At 37.4% G+C, this 20612-nt stretch overlaps 2 protein-coding genes and 1 non-coding gene across 4 annotated transcripts in view; 1 reads left to right on the top strand and 2 right to left on the bottom strand.

Annotated features, from left to right (window-relative positions):
• Window positions 1-4691, bottom strand: part of LOC100890523 (probable E3 ubiquitin-protein ligase HECTD4) — a 53996-nt gene extending 49305 nt beyond the window's left edge. The window contains exons 1-4 of the mRNA XM_030991196.1: window positions 3818-4691; window positions 2546-2769; window positions 1918-2026; window positions 667-805 (exon numbers count right to left, since the gene is read on the bottom strand). Coding sequence (XP_030847056.1) covers window positions 667-805; window positions 1918-2026; window positions 2546-2769; window positions 3818-4545 — 1200 coding nt within the window. The 5' untranslated portion in view covers window positions 4546-4691. The remainder of the gene's footprint in view (window positions 1-666; window positions 806-1917; window positions 2027-2545; window positions 2770-3817) is intronic.
• Window positions 4692-4955: 264 nt separating this feature from the next.
• Window positions 4956-5027, top strand: TRNAE-CUC. Its single transcript has one exon. It is a non-coding gene; the product is annotated as a tRNA-Glu (tRNA).
• A 3274-nt stretch (window positions 5028-8301) lies between these two features.
• Window positions 8302-20612, bottom strand: part of LOC105439859 (ataxin-2-like) — a 31825-nt gene continuing 19514 nt past the window's right edge. The window contains exons 9-21 of one of the 2 annotated variants that reach the window (XM_030992177.1): window positions 20252-20596; window positions 19447-19607; window positions 18367-18489; window positions 17904-17947; window positions 17045-17349; window positions 16374-16446; window positions 15568-15745; window positions 13974-14206; window positions 13270-13390; window positions 12250-12575; window positions 11337-11784; window positions 10857-10939; window positions 8302-10389 (exon numbers count right to left, since the gene is read on the bottom strand). In XM_030992177.1, the coding sequence (XP_030848037.1) occupies window positions 10893-10939; window positions 11337-11784; window positions 12250-12575; window positions 13270-13390; window positions 13974-14206; window positions 15568-15745; window positions 16374-16446; window positions 17045-17349; window positions 17904-17947; window positions 18367-18489; window positions 19447-19607; window positions 20252-20596 (2404 nt within the window). In that variant the 3' untranslated portion in view covers window positions 8302-10389; window positions 10857-10892. Of the gene's footprint in view, window positions 10390-10856; window positions 10940-11336; window positions 11785-12249; window positions 12576-13269; window positions 13391-13973; window positions 14207-15567; window positions 15749-16373; window positions 16447-17044; window positions 17350-17903; window positions 17948-18366; window positions 18490-19446; window positions 19608-20251; window positions 20597-20612 lie in introns of both variants that reach the window. The other variant, XM_030992176.1, reaches the window with a different exon arrangement.

The following is a 20612-nucleotide window of genomic DNA, read 5'->3' as shown; positions in this document are numbered from 1 at the left end:
ATGATTTTATGGAATATTATGCACAAAGCAAATGAAGGAGAGCTCGTATAATAAGTCACAGAGTTGCCAATTTGTATTTGATTGATCACAACTTTAATAATTCATAACTTTCTTATTTTCATTCAGAATTTGCTCAAACTTTCACTCACCTGATTTTCTTATTATTCTGCCTCTATCGAAACAAACTTATTTTGGGGGTGGACTTTCCCTTTAACGCCTTTCTAGCTCTCACAAGACGATATGTGAAGACATTATTAATTTAAGAATAAAGACTAAACTTGACCCTGTAACCGATCATCCCATCGTTGGCTGATCAGGTGAAATCGGATAGTAAATTCTGATCGCCGATCAATGAAAATGATCGGGGGAGAAAATGCTTTTTTTTTCTTTCCATTGTCATTATAATCCAAGATGGCGGCTCGCATGTTTTGCCTCTTCTCTTTATATTATCAATTTCAAAGTCATGAAAAGGCACTTGATATCAACAAACATGGTCTACAACAACTCCAAATGACAAATTAATCCCAGCTTTGCATGTTTTTTTAGTATTTGATAGCCCAAAACTTAAAATTTTCGGCATTAAAAAAATGTTTCTGATAAATTGAAAAATTGAACCGATACTTTTGGCCGATACCGATCAAAGGTGCTCAAACTAAACTCTATTACCTTGAGAGTGTCTCTGTTGATGACCGACCCTAGGGATTCTGTCTTAGAGTCTGCCTCCAGAGGGCGGTGCAGCAGTATCTTGTCCGTACACGCAATCCAGCCTACTGGAAGGTCAGGGTTACGAGTGTAGACAAAGCCTCTGAAGAAGAAAAAAAAACATGGGAAAAATTGAATTAGTGAAGAGCGCCAACAAGAAACTAAATAAAGACTACCATACTTCAATTGTGGCTCTAAAGCAAACAGATATGTTTCAGAATTATGCGAGATTTGTACAATAGAAAACATATTGTCATTGTCATTATTTTTGCCAACATCACTTGTCTTTTTCTGATTAACAGATAATATTTCATCTTTTTCAGTGCATTGCTGGAATTTTGAGCTCAAATGGCATAAGATTTGAGGAACTCTTTATCACATAATGTGCATTCTCATTTTAAATCATACAATCAAAAAATAAACATGAAGCACTTAAAATCTCTTCATACTAAACAAAATGGCTAAAATGTATTCATTATTGCATTGCAACAGACTTGCCACTGCTAGTTTTCTCTTTCTTTTCCAAGCTGAATTTATTTTCTGATATGGGAAAAGTGCAAATGAATAGGCCTACAAGTAAAGCAACAGGACTGACATGCCCTCAAATGATGAAAACCTGCGAGTAAATCTTTGTACCTCTGCAAGAGGATTTACAATGTGAAACATGTTATACCTTGTAAAACTGTTAAAATGTCACACAAATACTCATCAGACCTTTTTATTTTATATTATCCTCTTGTTTTCATGCGATATCAAGAAATACTCAACAATGTAAATTTCCTGAATGCAGATAGAGTCCCAATGACCCGTTTTCTGTAGTCTTTAATACTTGACAGACTGTTCACAAAACAATCAGTTATCATGTCTAGGGGGGTGTTTCACAAAGATCTTAAGTCGAACTTTAATAATGCTGAGTTGGACTTAAACATTATGGAGAGCCATTTGTAGCCTTAAAATAAAATACATTCAAAAGCAAAAATTGAAGTATTTTAGACTTTTCATAAATTCTACACCAAGAACATGAAATCTCCTTGATCATATAAATACGAAAATATGAATGATTTGAATTAAAATGTTATGCCTTTTACAATAACTTTTACAAAATATTTTCAAAGATGCTAACAGCTTTCCATAATTGTTAAGTCCAACTTAGAGATAAGTTCAATTTAGGATCTTTGTGAAACACCCCCCAGAAGTAAAACTGCCATGACTCACCTTAGCGTTCCATGTAATCCAGATCCAATCTTAGCAAGACCTTTCCCCCTTGCGTTCGTACAGTACAGAAAGACACCGTCACAGGCCAAGCTTCTACCGATACTGGATTCTACAAGCAAATCATTTAAAGATAAAATTGAGTTCCAGGCATGTGATGGCACATTGAAAGGTCTGCAGATATTTGTGGTCATTTGTAGATAATGATAATGGTAAATAATAGTAGAGTCTTGTATCATAACGCTCATGTGTGGCACATTGCCACTCCTGGTACTTCAATATTACGCAAGTACCCATTTACCTCATCTGGATGGAGATTGATGTAGATTTAAAGGGAGTTTAGCTTGGCAAATGCTGGTTAACGCCATCCACGTCTTCTTTTGGACAACTGCACGTAAACGAATGGACGTGATTAACGGTAGTCAGCGACTTAATCTCTCCATGGTCAGCGCTATAGTTCGCGAAACAGACCAAAGTTCTCCTCGTCATGCTACACTCCCTTTAATGTAGATTTAATGTTGCGACACATTACTAACTACAAACTGGTCTATTGGATTTTAGGTGGTCAATGGAAGTGGGGCAATCACTAATTTTGAACCTTGATTACAAGTATGGTGAATTAAACACCTACCTTTTTCTTTCTCTTTGTCCTCTGTTTTCTCCTCTTTCTCACCCAGCATATCCTCAAATCCCCAACACACGACGTGCCGGCTACCATGGAGGTAAGAGGGGGAGCCTGGCCCCCCTTCAAGCCTCAGGAGTCTCTGGAGGATGTCAGCTATGGGCAGTGGGCCTATGGATGGGGCAAGCTGTTGTAAGAGGTGGGTGGTGTGAATGAACGTTCCTGTAGAGCCCCTGTATTATCAAAGGCAAAGAAAAAATGAAATATTGTAAACAAAGTTGAAAACTGAAAAGCATGTAACTTGCCAACATTCAATGAGAAATTGTTGAGTATACAATTTCATTTTGTTGTATTAAAGGCCAAGAACAAATATTACTAGTTCCTTGTTCATTTCATTTTGATTGAGAAAATTTTTCTGGGTAGATTTGTATGTGACCACTATGAAAGACACTACACCACAATATCCTCTTTTAGTTGCTGAAAAGGCTTTTGACGAATACCAGCATAGACATACATTTCCGTTTAATTGACCTGCTATGGGAGAAATGTAAACACATTTTGGTCAATTAAATACATTCCTCCACATAAAACAAAGACACAAACAAAATGCATCATTGACTTTTGTGACTTAATTGCCCAGTTTCACATTAAATCATTATTTTATGTCTACACACAAAATATGCACTTTAAAGTCTGAAATTTGAAATTGAAATTTGAAATTCGCCACACCAACTCGGACGTCTATGCCAACTCATATTTCTCAAGGACTGTAAGACATGGAACAACCTACAACAAGCAACCATCAACCAAACCTCCCCGCTCTCATTTAAAAATGCAGTTGCTAAAGAACTTTTTTCAAAAATGTAATCGTCCACCCTCCACCACCTCCAGTCAAAACTCTTCTTCGGAGTATTTAGGAGGATAAGAATCCAAGATCCAAGATCCAATACAAAGTTTGATGAAAAAAACATGTGAACCCCTCTATAGGACCATAGCTATAAAACTTTGCATCGGAATGATCAGAAAGCCTGAGAAAGGTTATATTTTACAGAATCAGCATTATTGTAAAAATGTAAAGCCAAAGCCAAAGGTAGTCTTTTTTTAAACAGACTCATGAAGCATTACAAAAAATTTTAACTTTATTTTTAACATTAAGTCGACCTAAATAATGTAATACTAATAATAATGACTCATGAGAAAAGCAATCAAATCATGGCCGATGTTCCAAGTACCACAATCTGACCATATCTATTTTATCTTTTGTCCCTCTTAGATACAAACCTTGCGCAGGCAAATGCAACCAATGCAGAGGCAAGTAGCTGGCGTGGTAGTTGTTGAACATGTTGCTCTTCATGTGGTTCCACATTAGCTATTACATCAATCTCATCACTTTCACCAAGCCAGGAACTCAAAAGATTTTCCAGTCCATCTAAACAGTCCGCAGGTTCTTTAGCAAGGCTCAGTGGAAGACAATCTCGAAGGCAATTAAGAAGCAGAACAGCAGTTTCACTGCTTAGCTCTGGATTTATTCTCTGCTGTGACCGAAGAAGTGGAAACAGGAGGAGTAATCCAAGTCTGCTTGAAAAGGCTGCTGGTTCAGCACCGTGCCAAGTGACTTTCTTCAGCAAGCTCAGGCCGCCAAGGCCGGCGGCGCTGGCCACTTCCTCTTCACTGAATGTCTCTCTTTCCAGCTGCTCCACATTATTAGATATTTGGCGATGGGCATTCCATAACCCTTTCAGTGCATTTAACCGGTATTCAAGAAGTCTTGAGTAAGCATATATATTGTTGTGTCTCTCACAAACAGAAACTAGCCTGTGACTCAATTCAGTTGGATTTTTCGTGTCGAAGGAAACGACTTCGTCAGAGCTGTTTTGCGGGCTTGCGTTGTTGATATGTTTTGGCAAGTTAACAAGATCGCTTACCCGTAATAAACCGTCATGTAAAAACAACGATTCTTCGTTCACTGATAGCCATTGCGTTGTATCTGTTACACAGTTTGAAGACATATTGAACACAGACCCGCAGACCTTCTCAGAAATGCCTCCATCTAAATGGCAAAAGAAGATTATGCAGTTACATTCCGCCGAAGTCTAACAACAGTATTTTTCATTGCACTGGAGGCAGCCATTTTGCTATGTTGTGAAAAAGGGGTTAGACTATTCCATTATCGAGGGAGGAAATAAGAGTTATGAAGGAGGAATTCAAATAGACTAAAAGTGAAGAAATATGATAGCAAAGATCCATCAAAATGATAATTTACAACTTAGAGAATGTTTTTAATCATTTATTACGTTCTCCCATTTTTATCCTCCCTTAAATAATTAACACTGTTAACTCACCAATCTCCTCTGAAATGGAGTAGTCACCTTATTAAAAGAGTAATATTAAGAATATAATTCCTTCTCCAACATGGAAATCCCATATGGTCTAGTGGTTAGGATCCGGCGCTCTCACCGCCGTGGCCCGGGTTCGATTCCCGGTGTGGGAACATCTCACATTTTTGTTTTTTCAATACATAATGAAAGGACTTTTCCTGCCCCTCCACATAAAAATAAGCAAACACAATATATCTACATCGAGTAAGGTTGATCATTATGTGATTCCACATTATCCTATTTTAGCAAGCCAGTAAAACTCAAAAAGTTTACAGCTTTCCAGTCCTGCAATACATATTTAAGAGTAAGTAACAAGTAACAATTGTTAAGAGCCTTATTTAGGCAATATTTTGGTAGGTAAAAATACAATAATGTCTGTAAGCAACAAAATCTGCAGCTTATGAGGTCTATATCTCATATGTAATTTTGGTATTAACATATCGCATCACAGAATTATCCTACAGGCTACACTCACTGAATTCTAATCCTAGGCCTAATGTTATTCATAACCCTAATCTTAATCCTATCTTAGCTAAACACCCAATCACTATTACATCCAGTAATTTTAAGAAGTTTACGAGCAACATTTCATCAATCTGTTGGACAATATAATATAGGATGAATATTCATGATTGTATATATTTATGGTTTGTACAAGTCATGAGGATCTGTACATTTTAAAGCTAATTAATAGAAGGCTCATTACACATGTTTTTCACCTCATCTTTCCTGATATATTCCTCTTACTTACTCTTCCTTTCTTTTTCTTTCATTCTTTTCTCACCTTTTGTTGATTCTTGCTCCTTGCTCCTATTCCTCATTCACCCCTTCTTTCTTTCCATACTCATTGAATTGTGATGTAGAGTTTTTAATATGATATTTTTATATATATTATGTCATAGTCCTTAGACTATTGTAATAAAACCCTTCTATTTTATATGATGAGTGCTATTTAAATGATTTGTTTTTGTTAAATTCATAGGCAAAAGAGAATGCCTTAATTTTGCTCAGTGTCCGGACACAAGAAGCCTGAAGCCATTGTCACCAGAGCAAATGTCCAAGCACTGTAATTTCACCTCAGCGTAGCTTATACTTAAAGGTCCATAATCTAGCTACTAATTCACTATAATCCAACCCTGTGTCTATTCATGTCGAAGGAGAACTTAGACCTACATGCATATATTTCTCCTAGCCCACAGACCGAAACTGAAATAAAATGGCATGCTATATTTATTACACGTTTTGTGTATATAAAATTTAGGGTACCAGTATTTGCAATCTCATGCTTCTCTTCTCTCAAGTCAACCACATTGAATTTACCTTCCATGTCAAATGTGCATGTCTATAGAACATTGGAAACAATGGGTATGCCCAATTAAGTATGGACATGGTCTACTTACTTTTGAACGCAATATACCGTGCAACAAGATATGCTACATTGCATGTTTGTGCACATATCTTTCAAGTCATGTGATAGCTTTTCAGCCAATGGGATACTCTGAGTACTCTCTAACAAAGAACCTATTTTGTACAGTAAATCCTGCTTTAATAGTGACCACCTGTCTACAAAGACCACTTTTTGTGTTTCCTTTGGGCCGTCACGATAGACAGGTTTGACTGTATAACAAATTGTGAGTGTCATGTGACCCCATTTCAGCCGATAGGATACTCGCTAAACAAATCTATGGCTGCCTATGAGGCCATAAGGCCTATATGTATGTATTGTTGATGGCACTATTACAGCCTTTATGCGGGTGACCAATGAATGAATGAAATATCCCATTTCTATCAGCTACATATACAGCCTCTGATCTCCATTTTAATGACCTACAGATAACCCTGCATACCTCAATCGCAATTGTGTTGGACCAAATTATGTTAAACATGTTATTTGGTTATGCATAATTCAACTATTTATCGCGGTCCCAACAGATTCAACTCGTGCTTCACTCACTCACACTGCAATGAAATAGGGAGACTTTTATTCTTCATATTCTACAGTACATACAAACAAAAATAAATCTGAAGAAAGAATAACGAACAATCAAACAGCAAAGTAAGTCTCAGCTTGTTTTATTCGGTAATATTTTCTTGAGAGTAAATCAACAGCTTCGATAAGCTCCATTCACATGCTCTTATTCTACTGATAATTCCAAGTTTTAAAAAAAAATGAATAGAACCTTTTTTATATCAATCAAATCATCTTCTTTTTTCTTTGACCGACAGGTGCATAGATGAAATAAGCTAAAAAATGAAGATGGGAAGTGAAGTTACAACTTAAGGTTTGTAAATTCATCGTTGGCCATTCTACACATGGGATGTACATTTCCTTGTGTCTCAACCTTTAACCTCAAAATGGATCCTTGTAAATTGTAATCATTATCTAAGAAACAGCACACCTCTGACTGATTGATTGGCAATAATTCACGGCCTTCTTGTACCGAGAACACTACATATGCATGGGGGGCTAATACTATTTAATAACTGTTACTGAAGGGAATACATGTATTGTCTGTTTGTAGCCAGGAGGACCTACAATTCAGAACACAGACTTAATGCCCTTTTGGCTCTGAACGGACAATATATTTAAGTCATATTTGATTTCGGAATAAAGCTCCAGTGAATACACAGCATTTCCTTTCATGGACAGATCAGTATCCATTTTTTTTTCTCTCTTTACAGTCGAGTAATCTAATTTGTTATCCCCTTCCCACCTCACATCTGCTATGCATCACTAAATTGATTGAATTCCTACATGTTGTTGAAAGGTTTACAGTTGGAAATATTTGAAGAGACAGGAACAAATGCTGGAGAACATTGATACACATGGATAAATCATGAGTTTTCACCATATCTGTAGTCTTTTTAGGTTACTGGAGATTTGCAATTTAACAGAAATTCTCTCAATTTTCACAACAATCTTTAGTCTACATTCACAATTAATAAATCTAGGTCAGGTAAGCAACATTGCATGAACATCTTGGACTTTGGATTCTACAATCAACTTCAACATGCCATGGACCACCAAAACTACGTCTACACTGATTTTTGATTCTTCTTGTGAAATTGCCGTTTGAAAATATAAAATATTCCCTTAGAGTTAGAGCCTCCTTTAATACTAATGTTTATTCTACTTTATTCTTACTCTCATTATCTCTCTACTTTAGTGGGTGAGGATTTACAAAACACAAAGCCGTGTTCTGTGTGTGCCTTTACTTAAAAACAGAAAGTTATATCAACTCCAAAAAGAAATCCCAGTGCAAGGTACCAAGCACACTGGTCATGCAATAGATATAAGATTACCGCATCCTAATTGAAAACGTTACTTTACTGGGGGGGGGGGGGGGGATTTAAACCGAATGTTTAAAATTTACTATCTTGCATTAAGTATCATTAAAACTGTTATAAAAATATCGTAATTTCATTGAAAGATGCAGGATTCATATTTCCTTACTCAAAAAATCATTTTATCGCAAACCATTACTGACATATCTTGACAAAGGTAAGGGTAGAGGTGTGAAGCAAATCAGTCAAGGAACATGCACAACACATGTCCCTTTCAAATAAACAAAATATAAACAAAATAGTAGAATGGCAGAAATAGGACAATTAATTACTCCAACGATACAAAAAAAAAAACACATCAAAATGTGGTTAACTACACATTTGACAAACACAAAATATGTGTGATCAAAATGCTATAGAATATGGTCTTCCACATTTTTATTCCAAATTTTAACTTTCTATCATATCATGGCTTAGAACGTTCCAAACTGAACAAAATGAAATGAGACCAAGCTGAGACTGTACCGACCAACCCTACCCAAAAACGTCAAAACCCTTTGTGGTTTTCCTTTTTTTTTATAGAAAGAATACTTCTTCTCATCTTCCTAGCCAACATTCCTCCTCTCCCGATCCCCGAGGAGCATTTGGGGAAGTTGTAATGCCATGTGCACTGCAGTAGTTCATCCCAAAGAGGGTGTTTTTTTTTTGTATTGCACTACTGGTGCCAGGCAGTACTTTATGGTTCACTCTCCTCACTTGTGCAAAGTTTGGTCTTCATCTCCACATATTTAGTGACATCTTATACAAACTAGGATTGAGCAGGCAAATGCTAATCATCATCGCTTCGCATACCCCTTTCCCCATTTGATATTATGTCAGTGTTATTATCATCATCTCCCTGTATTAAATATTCTTTTATTTCCCTTTTTTTTATTTTTAAAGAGTCAAATAGATTAGTATCAGATATATAATGACCCATTTACTTTGGTTGTGGTTACACAATGTTAATCTTCACTCACAACCTGAACAGCTACAATCGCAGCATAAAAACACTTTTATAATAACACTTTATCATTTTTGTATCTTTTTCATAAGTGTACTTTTGTAATCTCTGTATATATCTGTCATGTCTGGGGATTGCATGCTATGATGTCAGTTGGTAAATCGATTATTCCCCAGATATTCTTTCAGGTAATTTAAAATGCCAAAATAAATATGAAAGTTTTATGAAATTTCATAATATTCCCCAATACCATACCAATGCAAAAGGGAATGATCCTTCGTTTATAAATACAAGAACTTCAACTTTACGTCATAAAATTTCTCCACATATTTAGTGACATCTTATACAAACTTGGTAGAGATTAAAATGTATCACTTTGCATCATCCTCTTAAAAGATCTCCTCTCTTCATCCTTTACTATCATCACATATTTAAGAGGAAGGCCAATTTAAAAGCATTCTCGGTAAATGCATTGTTTGGCTAAAAGGTATCATATATATCGTTATAATCTTTGAAAACAGGTTATTTTTTTTTCCTTTTATCATAGTTTTTTCTTTGCTCGTCTCCTCCTTCACCTGCAAGCACAGCCTCGAAGCAGAGTCTGGATGACTTTCGTCACCTCAACATCATCATCATGCAGTAAACTGCGTGTTCATTTTATATCTTGCATTATGTTCAATTCTCATCCAATGCGTGTCATTTCTTTCAAGTCAACTTTTAGCTGGTTGCAAGCAATCCCGTCCTTTTTTTTAATGAAAACATAGGGTTCTGAAGAAGTTCGCCTCCATTGAGCTTGACTCCTTTAGTCCCGCTACACTAATCCATCCAGTACTTCTTGGCATCTCACTCATTCCATAGCGACAGATGCTACTTGGCACTCCAGTCGGCAAACTGATCACAATTAAATGTCCTGTGGCAGCAGCAGCACATCGGAATCCTGTTCCGATCACACGATGCTGTCACAATTGCTACAGTTCACTTCGCGAAACGTCCTGGAATGCACAGCAATGAATAGAGACCAAAGCAAAGACAAGATCCACGAGCCAGCAATCATTTTGTTTGCTCGACCGGTAGTCTCGAATCACGTACAAGCAGCAATGTCAGCTGTCATACTCAAGTTTCAAATGCAGCATTCTTTTTTACTTGTCACAACTTGAAATCCTGGATCAAGTTTTAAACTGCATTTTCTGGAGAAAAAGAAAAAAATAAACAGAAAGACACGGTCAAAACTCAGAATCAAATATATGCAAAAACAAATGGCGAGTATTCAACATATCAAAAATGATGAAATGGGAGCAATGCAATTTCAAATATAATTTTTTTGATAGGATGAAATGGGTATTGCCTTTTTTCCTAGGATGTAAGTGACAGGTACACTTTTAGCAGTTACTTCATCTTATTTCTCAATGCTCTCCACTGTATATTCAATTTAACTCTTGATTTACTTCTAAACACTTTTTTCCTTTGCAGGCAAATAGGTTAGAATAAAGAAATGGGGTATTTAACGAGCATGTATTTGGCTCAGTTTCCTTAAACAAAAATTGTATCTTCAAACTTTTCATTCTTTTCTTGTATACTGATAAGTTTAGGACATGCAATGAATGGTGAGCAAGAATACTTGATTTATGGATTTAGATTTGAACACGTAACTTACATTGACTCGTTTCCATAAATAATGTCAAAAATCTCTTCAATTATTGGGCTGAAATTGTTGCACTTGAGCTTGTTGTATTTGACCTGGATAGAGAGAGAGACGAGAGAGTATAGGGGGATATTTTCAACATTCATGACAATCCAAAATATACTTTAATGAGGTGAAATATTATGATACAAAACATAACATACATACATGTTATTTCTCGAATAACTCATTTGCTGCCAGAAAACATTAAAAATTGACAATAATAAATTAAAAACAAGCTTTTTTCTTTCTATGATACATATATTGTATGCCTATACAGCTATTCACATTAAAAATAAAATAATTGATTAAAATGACATTTAGTTTAGATGCATTTTTTGTCACTGGAAAACATTAAATCACTTCAAATATGGCAAACAAATATTTGATTGAAATATTTTTGATGATCAGTTGTAGAAGTTGGTTTGTTTGGGCGATGTTCTTTCTACTGACCTGGTGGCGTCTGCATGTACGGGCCTTGGACCGGGGATGAGAGTATCGACTGCTGACCATGCTGACCATGGATGTTGATGGGTAGACTCTGCTGACCGCCTCCCCCATGCTGACTCTGGGAGTTGGTAAGGAAGACTGGCTTGGGGTGCGGGTGCGGCGCCGAGTGCACGGGGGTCACGTTGGTGATGTTGGTCACCGCGTGGGGCGTGTGGGCGTACTGGTGGAGGACCGGCTGGGGGTGCGGGTGCGCGTGCATTGGTTGCATCATGTTCTGCTGCTGGTTGTGGTTGTTGGTGCCGTGGGGGGTGCCGCCGGTGCCGCCACCCTGCTGCTGGTTGACAGCGGCCATGGCAGCCATCATCTGATGGTTCTGCTGCTGCGGCTGACCCATGGCCTGCAGGTTTTGTGGATGGAATTGCTGATGTTGCTGCTGATGAGGCTGTTGTTGCTGCAAAAAAACATATTGAGAAGTTTTGTTTGAAAGATAATGATTCCCACATGGACGTTTTATCTTTAGAAATGCTACCTCATATGGTGAACTGTCGACTATTACACAGGAGATACTACTTGGATTACAAATCAAAATACAAATTTACAACAAAATAAAATTTACAAAACATGGACTTCAACAAAAGGAGAAATCTCATATCTATGGCAAATCATAATTTTTTTTCACAAATTGACTTGAATATGGTATAAGGGTTCTCTTCCACTTCCAACGAAGAAATAACCGTCTTTCGTCTTTGTACTAAGCTTTTTGCCAACATAACATGAAAAGCATTTTCTTTCTTCCACGATTACAAGAGACCAATACTGTACAAGCTGCTTGATGTAGCCTTGAAGTTGAACCCTTGTGATATAGGGTTCTGGTAGGTGGGGACATACTAGCAACAGGTATGAAACCAGAACAAACCTGTTGGTTGGCCTGATGCATAGCTGCCGGATTGACAGGGCTTGGCGACGGCCTCCCCCCATGGGCGGGCTGAGGCTGCTGCATCACGTTGCCCTGGTTCTGCCCCTGAGGGGTGTGGGAGAGGGGAGGCGTGGTGTGCTGCTGGCTGTGGGGGTGCTGTTGATGGGACTGCTGATGGGGTTGATGGTGCTGGTATTGGACCGTGGGGTTCTGGTGATGCTGGGGCTGGGGTTGGGTGAACTGGTGGTACGGGGTGGGCATCTGAGTGGGCGTCTGCTGCGAGATGGGGATGTTTCCAGAGTGCTGGAAATTATTCATACCAGCAGCTGTCAAAAGAAAAAGAAACAATTCCCAAGTCTTTAGAGTCGCGGACGTATAACAACTGCTGGATGGAAAGGTATATCTTGTAAACAATATCAAATAAACGGGACTATGCTCTACCTCCTTTGAGACATTCACTATGCATCCATATGGTAGTGATATTGATAATTTCACTGCCCAACTTCAATTTCCAAATGATGTAAATATACTGTTTCTTCTGGAAGTAAACCTTTTTTTCTTCTGCAAGCTAAAAAAGAAATACTAATGAATGAAACTAATCAAATGAATGCTTCAGTCTTTCCGGCCAAAGCTAAATGAAAGAAAAAGTAGGATGCAATACACTTTTTTTTATTCTGTAGTTTTTAAACTTTGGAACTAATGAGCAATTTGAGCAATTTGAGAAATAGTGATGACAATAATGATGTAAAAAACTTACATTTTCCACAATTTCTTTTGCTTAATAATAAATAATAATAATGATAATAATATTGGGTTCTTGAATAGCGCTCATGTCAGTCAGTAATAGTGTATTTATTTATTTATCTATTGATTTATTATTATCTCAACAAGTCTGGTTTAATGACTAGGGTAAGGCATCAATCAGTGATAACATTAATCCTTACCACACAAGGATATAAGCTGTAGATTCCCTAGATCCTTACCTACTAAAACACAGGTAAAATTAGGAATGCTACTTACGAATCATCTGTGGAAAGACCATGACCGGTTGTGCATCCTGTGATAACTGATGCTGGTTATGACCCCCAGGTTGACCTGCTGCAACCATGTTCTGGGGGGTTGCTAACCTTGGACCCATCGCCTAGAAGAAGAAAAAAATAAAAATAAATGAAAGTCTACCACTCACAAGTTTGAGTTTAAAGCAAAGTGAGATCTTTCAATGCTTCTATGGCATGTATGGCATGTATGGCATATAGCCATTTATCATAACAATTGTCTAGGATGATGCCAAATCTTTAAAGTGACTCTGTAATATTGTTGAAGTTTGATTAAAAACTGCGTAAATTTTGCATGATATGTTACTTATTGTTTTCCTTTTACTGTACTAACCCTCTAACATGCAACAAATTTTCCCAACCTTTTTCTAAGACAATAAGACATAAGACAGGCTTTTAAAAATCTTTTAACGCTTAAATGACAGGAATGGTATATAGAGCCAATTTATTTCTTTTGTGACGATTTACATTCACCTCAAATTAAATTAAATGGTAATAATATAGTTGGGAGAATTTTGGAATCGATCAGATCAGTTTATCTTGATTTTTATCATAAATATTGGTCCGTTTTCACTCAAACTTTCAGATTATCTTTAATTGTATGTCTAGCGTTGAAGTCACTACCTTGGCACCATTTTCTCTCATCTAAACAATGTTACCAAGTCTCACCTTCTGTTGATGGACGTTGTAGACGTACGCGTTCGGATTGTGACTTATGACCTGGGCGTGATTGATGGGTTGAGCACTGGACACGGGACCACCAGGGCCGGCCTGGTGCGTAGCAAAGGGTAGCATGGTGGGGACCGGGGCCACCAAGGGCTGGCCAGCAGCCATCGACACCGGTAAGATATGTTGAATGTCTTGATGATTGTGCGCTCTCATCTGTGGTAGATTTGTGGCACCTAAATTCAAGATTCAAGATATAAGATAATTTATTGTCTGATTTAAAAAATACAGAAATTGGTCCTCCACTGGCGAGTGACATACTTATACAAGCAACATAAACAATATATGCATACATTTGAAGAAACAAAGAAAATATAACAATAATAATAATAACAATAATAGCATAATAGCAATAACAAAACTGACATGTAAATTTGAGAACTGGCATCAGAAATTGAATCTCGACAATGCACAGAATGCATGAAATAAAATTGCTCTCAAATTATAATAATGATAATATTCTGGATTTATGAAATGCCTCTTACATCTACATGTATGATGTCTCTAAATGCTTTACAGATGTAATGTTTGAAATCAATGAATAAATTAGTTGCACTTTTCAAAGAAAATATCTTTGTCATAATGAGTAGGGGAAACCCCTGTGGATGAAAACACAGTAATTCCAAGAGAGACAAGGGTCATCGTGATTCACTTCATTTTCCCACTAGCATGTACAGGTTATACTGCATGAATTGCACATTCTAAGAATGTATAAGAGTTATACTAATACTCAAGAGTGAGACTCATCAGTTCAAACTTAAATGTTAAAATTTGAGATAATTAATTTAAGAACAGGATTTGCACTTTGACCCTTTTAGAGTTAACCCCAAGTTTACAAAGGCTCAATCAAACTTAATTATGAAACACAAGGATCCTGGTTATTATTAAAGGTAATACAAAGTTTTGGGAAATTTTGAAAATTGGGTGGATAGTGATTCTTTACAATATTCTTTGATATATTTGGATGCCCCTGTGAATGTATTATAAGCACTAGAAATTTTAGCCCCTTAAACCCTTCTGCTTTCGAGAAAAATTGAATATTAAATATTTACCAGTGCTCCAGGTAAAGTTTGATATATTTCAAAATCCGCCTACATCTGTACAATGGTAGCTGCGACCATGAAAATCTCAGAATATGTAGTTGTGTTATATAATTTCCAAACAGGAATAGCTAGATGGTTGATTTTAGTCAAGAAACATTGTTTGATAGCTTAATTAATATCTTGACCTTGAGAGGGAGCTATACAACATAAAGAGTTTATTATTTAATAACTTAAGACTCGATTTCCACCGCGATAACTATCACTGACTATTGTAGGATCGCATATGCTTCCCATATGTTCATTTGAACCATATTCATGACCCCATACCAAAACTTTGTATAACCTTTAAGCTAACAGTTTATGAAAGAAGATTATGTTCACATAATGATTTTAAGCCATACATAGGCCTTGGCAAACTAGTATCCACTTCAAATGATCAAGTCAAGTCAATGAAACAATAATATAAATTAATAAAATTTGGTCCATAACGTTACCTTTCCTTGGTCCCACTCCCCTGAGTTGGGTGTAGTGTAAACCAGCTGGCGGGATTGATATCTGCTGGAAGATGGGTTGATTGAGCTGATGGGTATACTGGCCCGGAATGACCTGGGGTGCTGGGCTGGGCTGGGAGGGAGGGCGAGGAGGGGTAGGTGTCTTCTGCGGCTGCATCCTCTGCTGCAGGGAGGTAATGAGAAAGAAATATTTAAAAATTTTCAAGCTTGCTTGCTTGCATCAAAATAACGCTCTTTACCTTGTTTTGCATTGAACTCTATGCAAATTATGGGGGGCTCTTTTATGACTTTCAAGGGCTCTTTTTGGCGTTTCGGGGGCTAATTTGCCCAGAGCCCCTGTGTATTTTTTCTGTTTGATTTTTTTTTTTTAAATGTAAGAACGTGCTCTTCCTGAGACAAGATAACAGTATCTCTTGTTTTCAACACAACAAACGTGACATAGTCTTGCTTTGGATATAAAAATATCCTCTCTTTTTTTTTTTTTTTACTGTGAAATATATTCTGGTACTATTCATTAGAGGTGGAAGATATTTTCGATGGTGAATAAACCAAATGACTTAGAGACACTTAAAACCACTGCCATCACCTTAAAACCTTCGTATAAACAATTGAATCCAAACACAACTATGGATACATTATTCAAAAACAGATATACATGTACAACTTTCGGAAATCTTAAGCACTTGATCTATTTTTTTAATGAAATAATCCAGTTTCTTTTGTAGCTGGAACTATCCCTTGAAATAACACCCACACGAAAATGCAATAAAAAAAATAGCATCACTCACTGCAACTGGAACAAATGGTTTGGCCAATGGGTTGAATTCCTTTGCATTTGGATTGAGTGTCGACTTCTTGATCCTGTAATTTACACACATGTATAGATATTAGACTTAAATACCAAGTTAAATCATTGCACAGTCATCATCAACAATCCATTTGAAAGATTTTTTTTTTCTTTCAAATATCCACTCTCTCTCAGTTTATTGCAAGTTTCATTGAACACTTTCAGCCTTTATTTTAAGAATCGTTATCACGGCAATCCACAATCCAGAATTTCTTTGATAGTACTAACAATAGCAAGGGATTTTACAGAGCTTATCAGAATAAAATTTAACTTCCCAAAAGTAAATGAAGAGTAATTTAAAATTTAAAATCAAAACTTAGCTCTCGCAGGTACCATTTAAAACACCTGGGTAGAGAGATACAACAATAGACACAATGCATCGTCAAAGGACAATCTATTTTTGACCTTGAATAATACATCTGATCTACGCCTATATCATACATTGCATTCCTATGTACATTTTCATTATTATTATCATGCTTATTAAGTTATAAGTTGTTGATTTTCATTTCATGTAATGCGTTTAGAAACTATGTGTATATTAAGTGTTATATATGTTAATTACAATCATTATTATTCTAATTATACACTAGACTAAGGAGATAGACTTACGCCTCTGCCTCTTTCTTCTCTTCTGCAGTCAGTGGCGTTGAAGTTGTTATTTTGTCCAATGTGGCAGTTGCAGCCACTGCTGAGGTGGCAGGCTTCTGTGTTGCGGCAACAACAGGGGCACCTGAGGAACTGCCAGGGGCAGGCGTCACAGGTTCACCCGATGTTGCTGATGGTGGTGGTGCAGCAGCTACAACACCGGCTTTGGGTAGTTGTTGTTGTTGCTCTTGAGGTGGTTGGTTTGGTGTGGTAGCCCCCTGAGTGTTGGTTTGTGCCGTGGGTGTTGCTGCCTTGTCCTTGTCTTGCAGCTGTTGGGAAATAAAATGCTCATTTCTGTAGTTTTTTTTTTTGTACAATCAATTCGAGCTAACCTCTTAAAGATAGTATGTCCTTTTTGCAGCCAACATCAAATTCTGTAGAACTTTGCAGGAATTATGAATATGTCATGTTTGTCCTATCTGTGAAATGTAAACGTTAGCAGTGTCCTAATATTCAAATTATGCAAGGAAACCTGTTTACTTGCTAGACTTCACTGTCAGACACTGTTGAGTGACTGACTGGCTTTTTTTCTTCTTTGGTAAGAACATACATAAAATGAGCTGTAAAGGGTACATGACAATTTTGTCTACACCAATAACCCACTTCTTGTAATGGCCAAAAATTAAACTGATTGAATCTTTGGGCAGCACAAAACGTACGACCATTCGGTACAATGGTCTGAAAATCAGACTATTACTTATTGACTAGCACTTAAGTCGATTCGACAACTAATAGTCGTTATTTTCCAAAATGAAGACATTTTCAAGCCCTCTTTTTTTATAGAGAAGTTCTAAATTAGTATAACGGTCCTTTGATTACTCACCATAAAATTATCTCCAAACTCCTTCAAATGTTCTATCGTTTGCTCTAAAATAAAAAATAACAAGCAGAAGGAAAACATCAAATTATTGAATAGACAAATGCAAAGCAACCAAACCCCTACGCAGCTGTAAATTTGTTAGATAAGTTAGTAGCACTGAAGATGGATACGTGTATAAGAATGTGACTATATTCGTAAAGATTCCTTAAAATCCTTTTCTTAAGGTATGAAGAATGGTTAGAAAGTCATCACCTTCTTATTACCAATTCCACAAAGAAATAATACTTTTAATATACTTGTTTATTAAAATGATTATGTGCTTTTTCTATCATCATCTGCAATATATTTCAGGAAAAAAAGAGAGGTACCTGCGGTTCAAAACAGTACCATGAAGACCACAAAATAGGAAATTATTCCTACAAAATAGGGATGATGGGTAGTTACGTATAAGGGTAATATGACTCACTTTTACTTGAATCGTTAATGCTGGCCCTGGGACTCCTGTCCATGGGTGGAATAATCCTCTGAGCCTGAGATACTTCTGGTGTCTTCTTATCTACATCTTGAGGTCCAGCCCCTGTCTTATCAACTGAAGGTCACAACGAGAGAGGGGTAGTAGATGAATTCATTAGTTTCCATACCAGGGCTCCGTCTTACAAAGAGTTAATAGCAATTGCAACTTACTTGCGATTGATATCAATCGTAACTTTGTACATAGAGTTGATAGCAATCGCAACTTACTTGCGATTGATATCAGTCAATCGCAACTTTGTACAGAAGAGATAGGAAACTGCAAAGTTGTGATTGATTGAAGGACTTGCCATTGATTTGGATCAATTGTAACACTTTGTAAGACGGGTACATAAGAGATAGGACACTGCAAAGTTGCGATTAATTGGAGGACTTGCAATTGATTTGGATCAATCCTAAATCTTTGTAAGACGGGTACACACTACCAAAAAATAGTACAACTGTTTATTGTAGTTCAGTTCTGTGTTTGTAAAATGCTTCAGTGATGTGATAATCAATGCATTCTCGAATTCTTGGATAGCAATACATATTTATATTGAGAGTCACAGTGAGAGAATTGGTGACGCTAGAAATGGATGTTCAAAGAAATTTAGAAACAAAATCCAAGTTTCTGTATAGTATTCCAGAATCGACTACAAATTCTGCATTTTTTTCTAATATGACATAAGATTGATACTGCGTTAGAGTTCGAAAAAGTCCACCAGTCATATTATACTTAAAGAAGAGAATACTTAAAGAAGAGACATCACTCAGATTTCTAAAACTATTTATGTTAACTCTCACTAACACCTTTTTTTTTAAACTCTCACTATCACCCCTGAAATACAGGCAACCAAAAACCTCTCACAGGATTTTGGTTACAGATAACATTCACTTTACAAATTAATTAACTCTCATATCATTCAAGGCATCTTAACAGGGCCTCATGGAAGACCACCAAATTGGTGATATGTATGAATATCTGAAATAAATAAATAAATAAATAAATAAATCTTTAAGATTGGAAGGCACTCACTATTAGACTGCTTATCAGCCACGGCGGCCGGTATCGACGACGCTGGGGCTTGAGCAGTAGATTGCACTGGTGAGCGAATAATAGGATTGCTCATGTCAGGGACTGTCCGCCCCCTATTGGGGGGTATCCTCTGGGGGAGGGGCGGCTGCGTCCCTGGCGACCTGAACGAGTCAAGGAGAGGATAAAAGTCACCCGTAAAGAGAGAGAGAACTCTCAGATACAAACTACAAACTTTTTTTAAAAAGATGTACAATTACTGCTTCCATAGCCGACAGAAATTAGGTAGCTTTGAGGAAAGCGTTACAAAAATTGATGTTCATGTGTGGGTATATAATCGTTAGTGAAGTAGGCAAGTTGGCAACCACTACATAACACTGAGCCAACGGGTATTACGCTCATGTGCGTAAAAAGTTGTGCTGCCCTCTATGTACCGACCCATGAGCAAATTTAAATGTTCATAATTGACCAATGCAATTGTTGCTCAGGTATGTAAGTCACAATGTATGCAAATGTAAAGCCAAATAATGACTGCATGCCTTAAAACATCAAGTGCATCTGCTTCTTTTATTTGCATTCTGCAATATACTTTAGTAAATTGCAACACACTTTTGTAGTAATCCTCACTTGTCCAAAATGAGACAAACTTGTGCTCTTGTTGACCAAGCAAGAAACAAAACTTCCCTCTCAACTGCATGGATTCAGATTAGTCCCCCTCCCCCTCTCTCCTCTCTCCTCTCCCCCTCCCCCTCCCCCTCCCCCCCTCTCCCCCTCCCCCGGTCACCAACCGATTATCAAATCAACGAACCTTGGATTAGCACCCATATGAGATTGTTGAGGTGATTGCCGCATCTGCATGTTCATCTGCTGGTTAATGTGGTGTCCATGAGGGGGCGTCTGCACCCTCTGCTGCGGGGAGGGTAAGTTGTGTGGGGACGTCTGGTTGGCATAGGACTGCTGCTGCTGCTGGTGTGAGGGATGCATTTGAGGGGACTGCGCCCTGTTGCGGCCAGCCGCGCTGTTCAGGGGCAGTCCTCCAAGGGGTGGGGTGGCCCGCTGGTGGTTCCGATGGTGAACGGGGGGTCCTCCTCCGCTGCTGTTGGACGATGGGCCATCTTGCTTGTTTCTCAAGGCTGGAGGCACATACCTACCACTAGGAGGTGAAAAAG

This window comes from Strongylocentrotus purpuratus, unplaced genomic scaffold (genome assembly GCF_000002235.5).
Source record: "Strongylocentrotus purpuratus isolate Spur 01 unplaced genomic scaffold, Spur_5.0 spur5_scaffold_2, whole genome shotgun sequence".
Classification (NCBI taxonomy): domain Eukaryota; kingdom Metazoa; phylum Echinodermata; class Echinoidea; order Camarodonta; family Strongylocentrotidae; genus Strongylocentrotus; species Strongylocentrotus purpuratus.
Note: the sequence above shows the minus strand (reverse complement) of the source record. Positions and strands in the feature narration are given on the sequence as shown.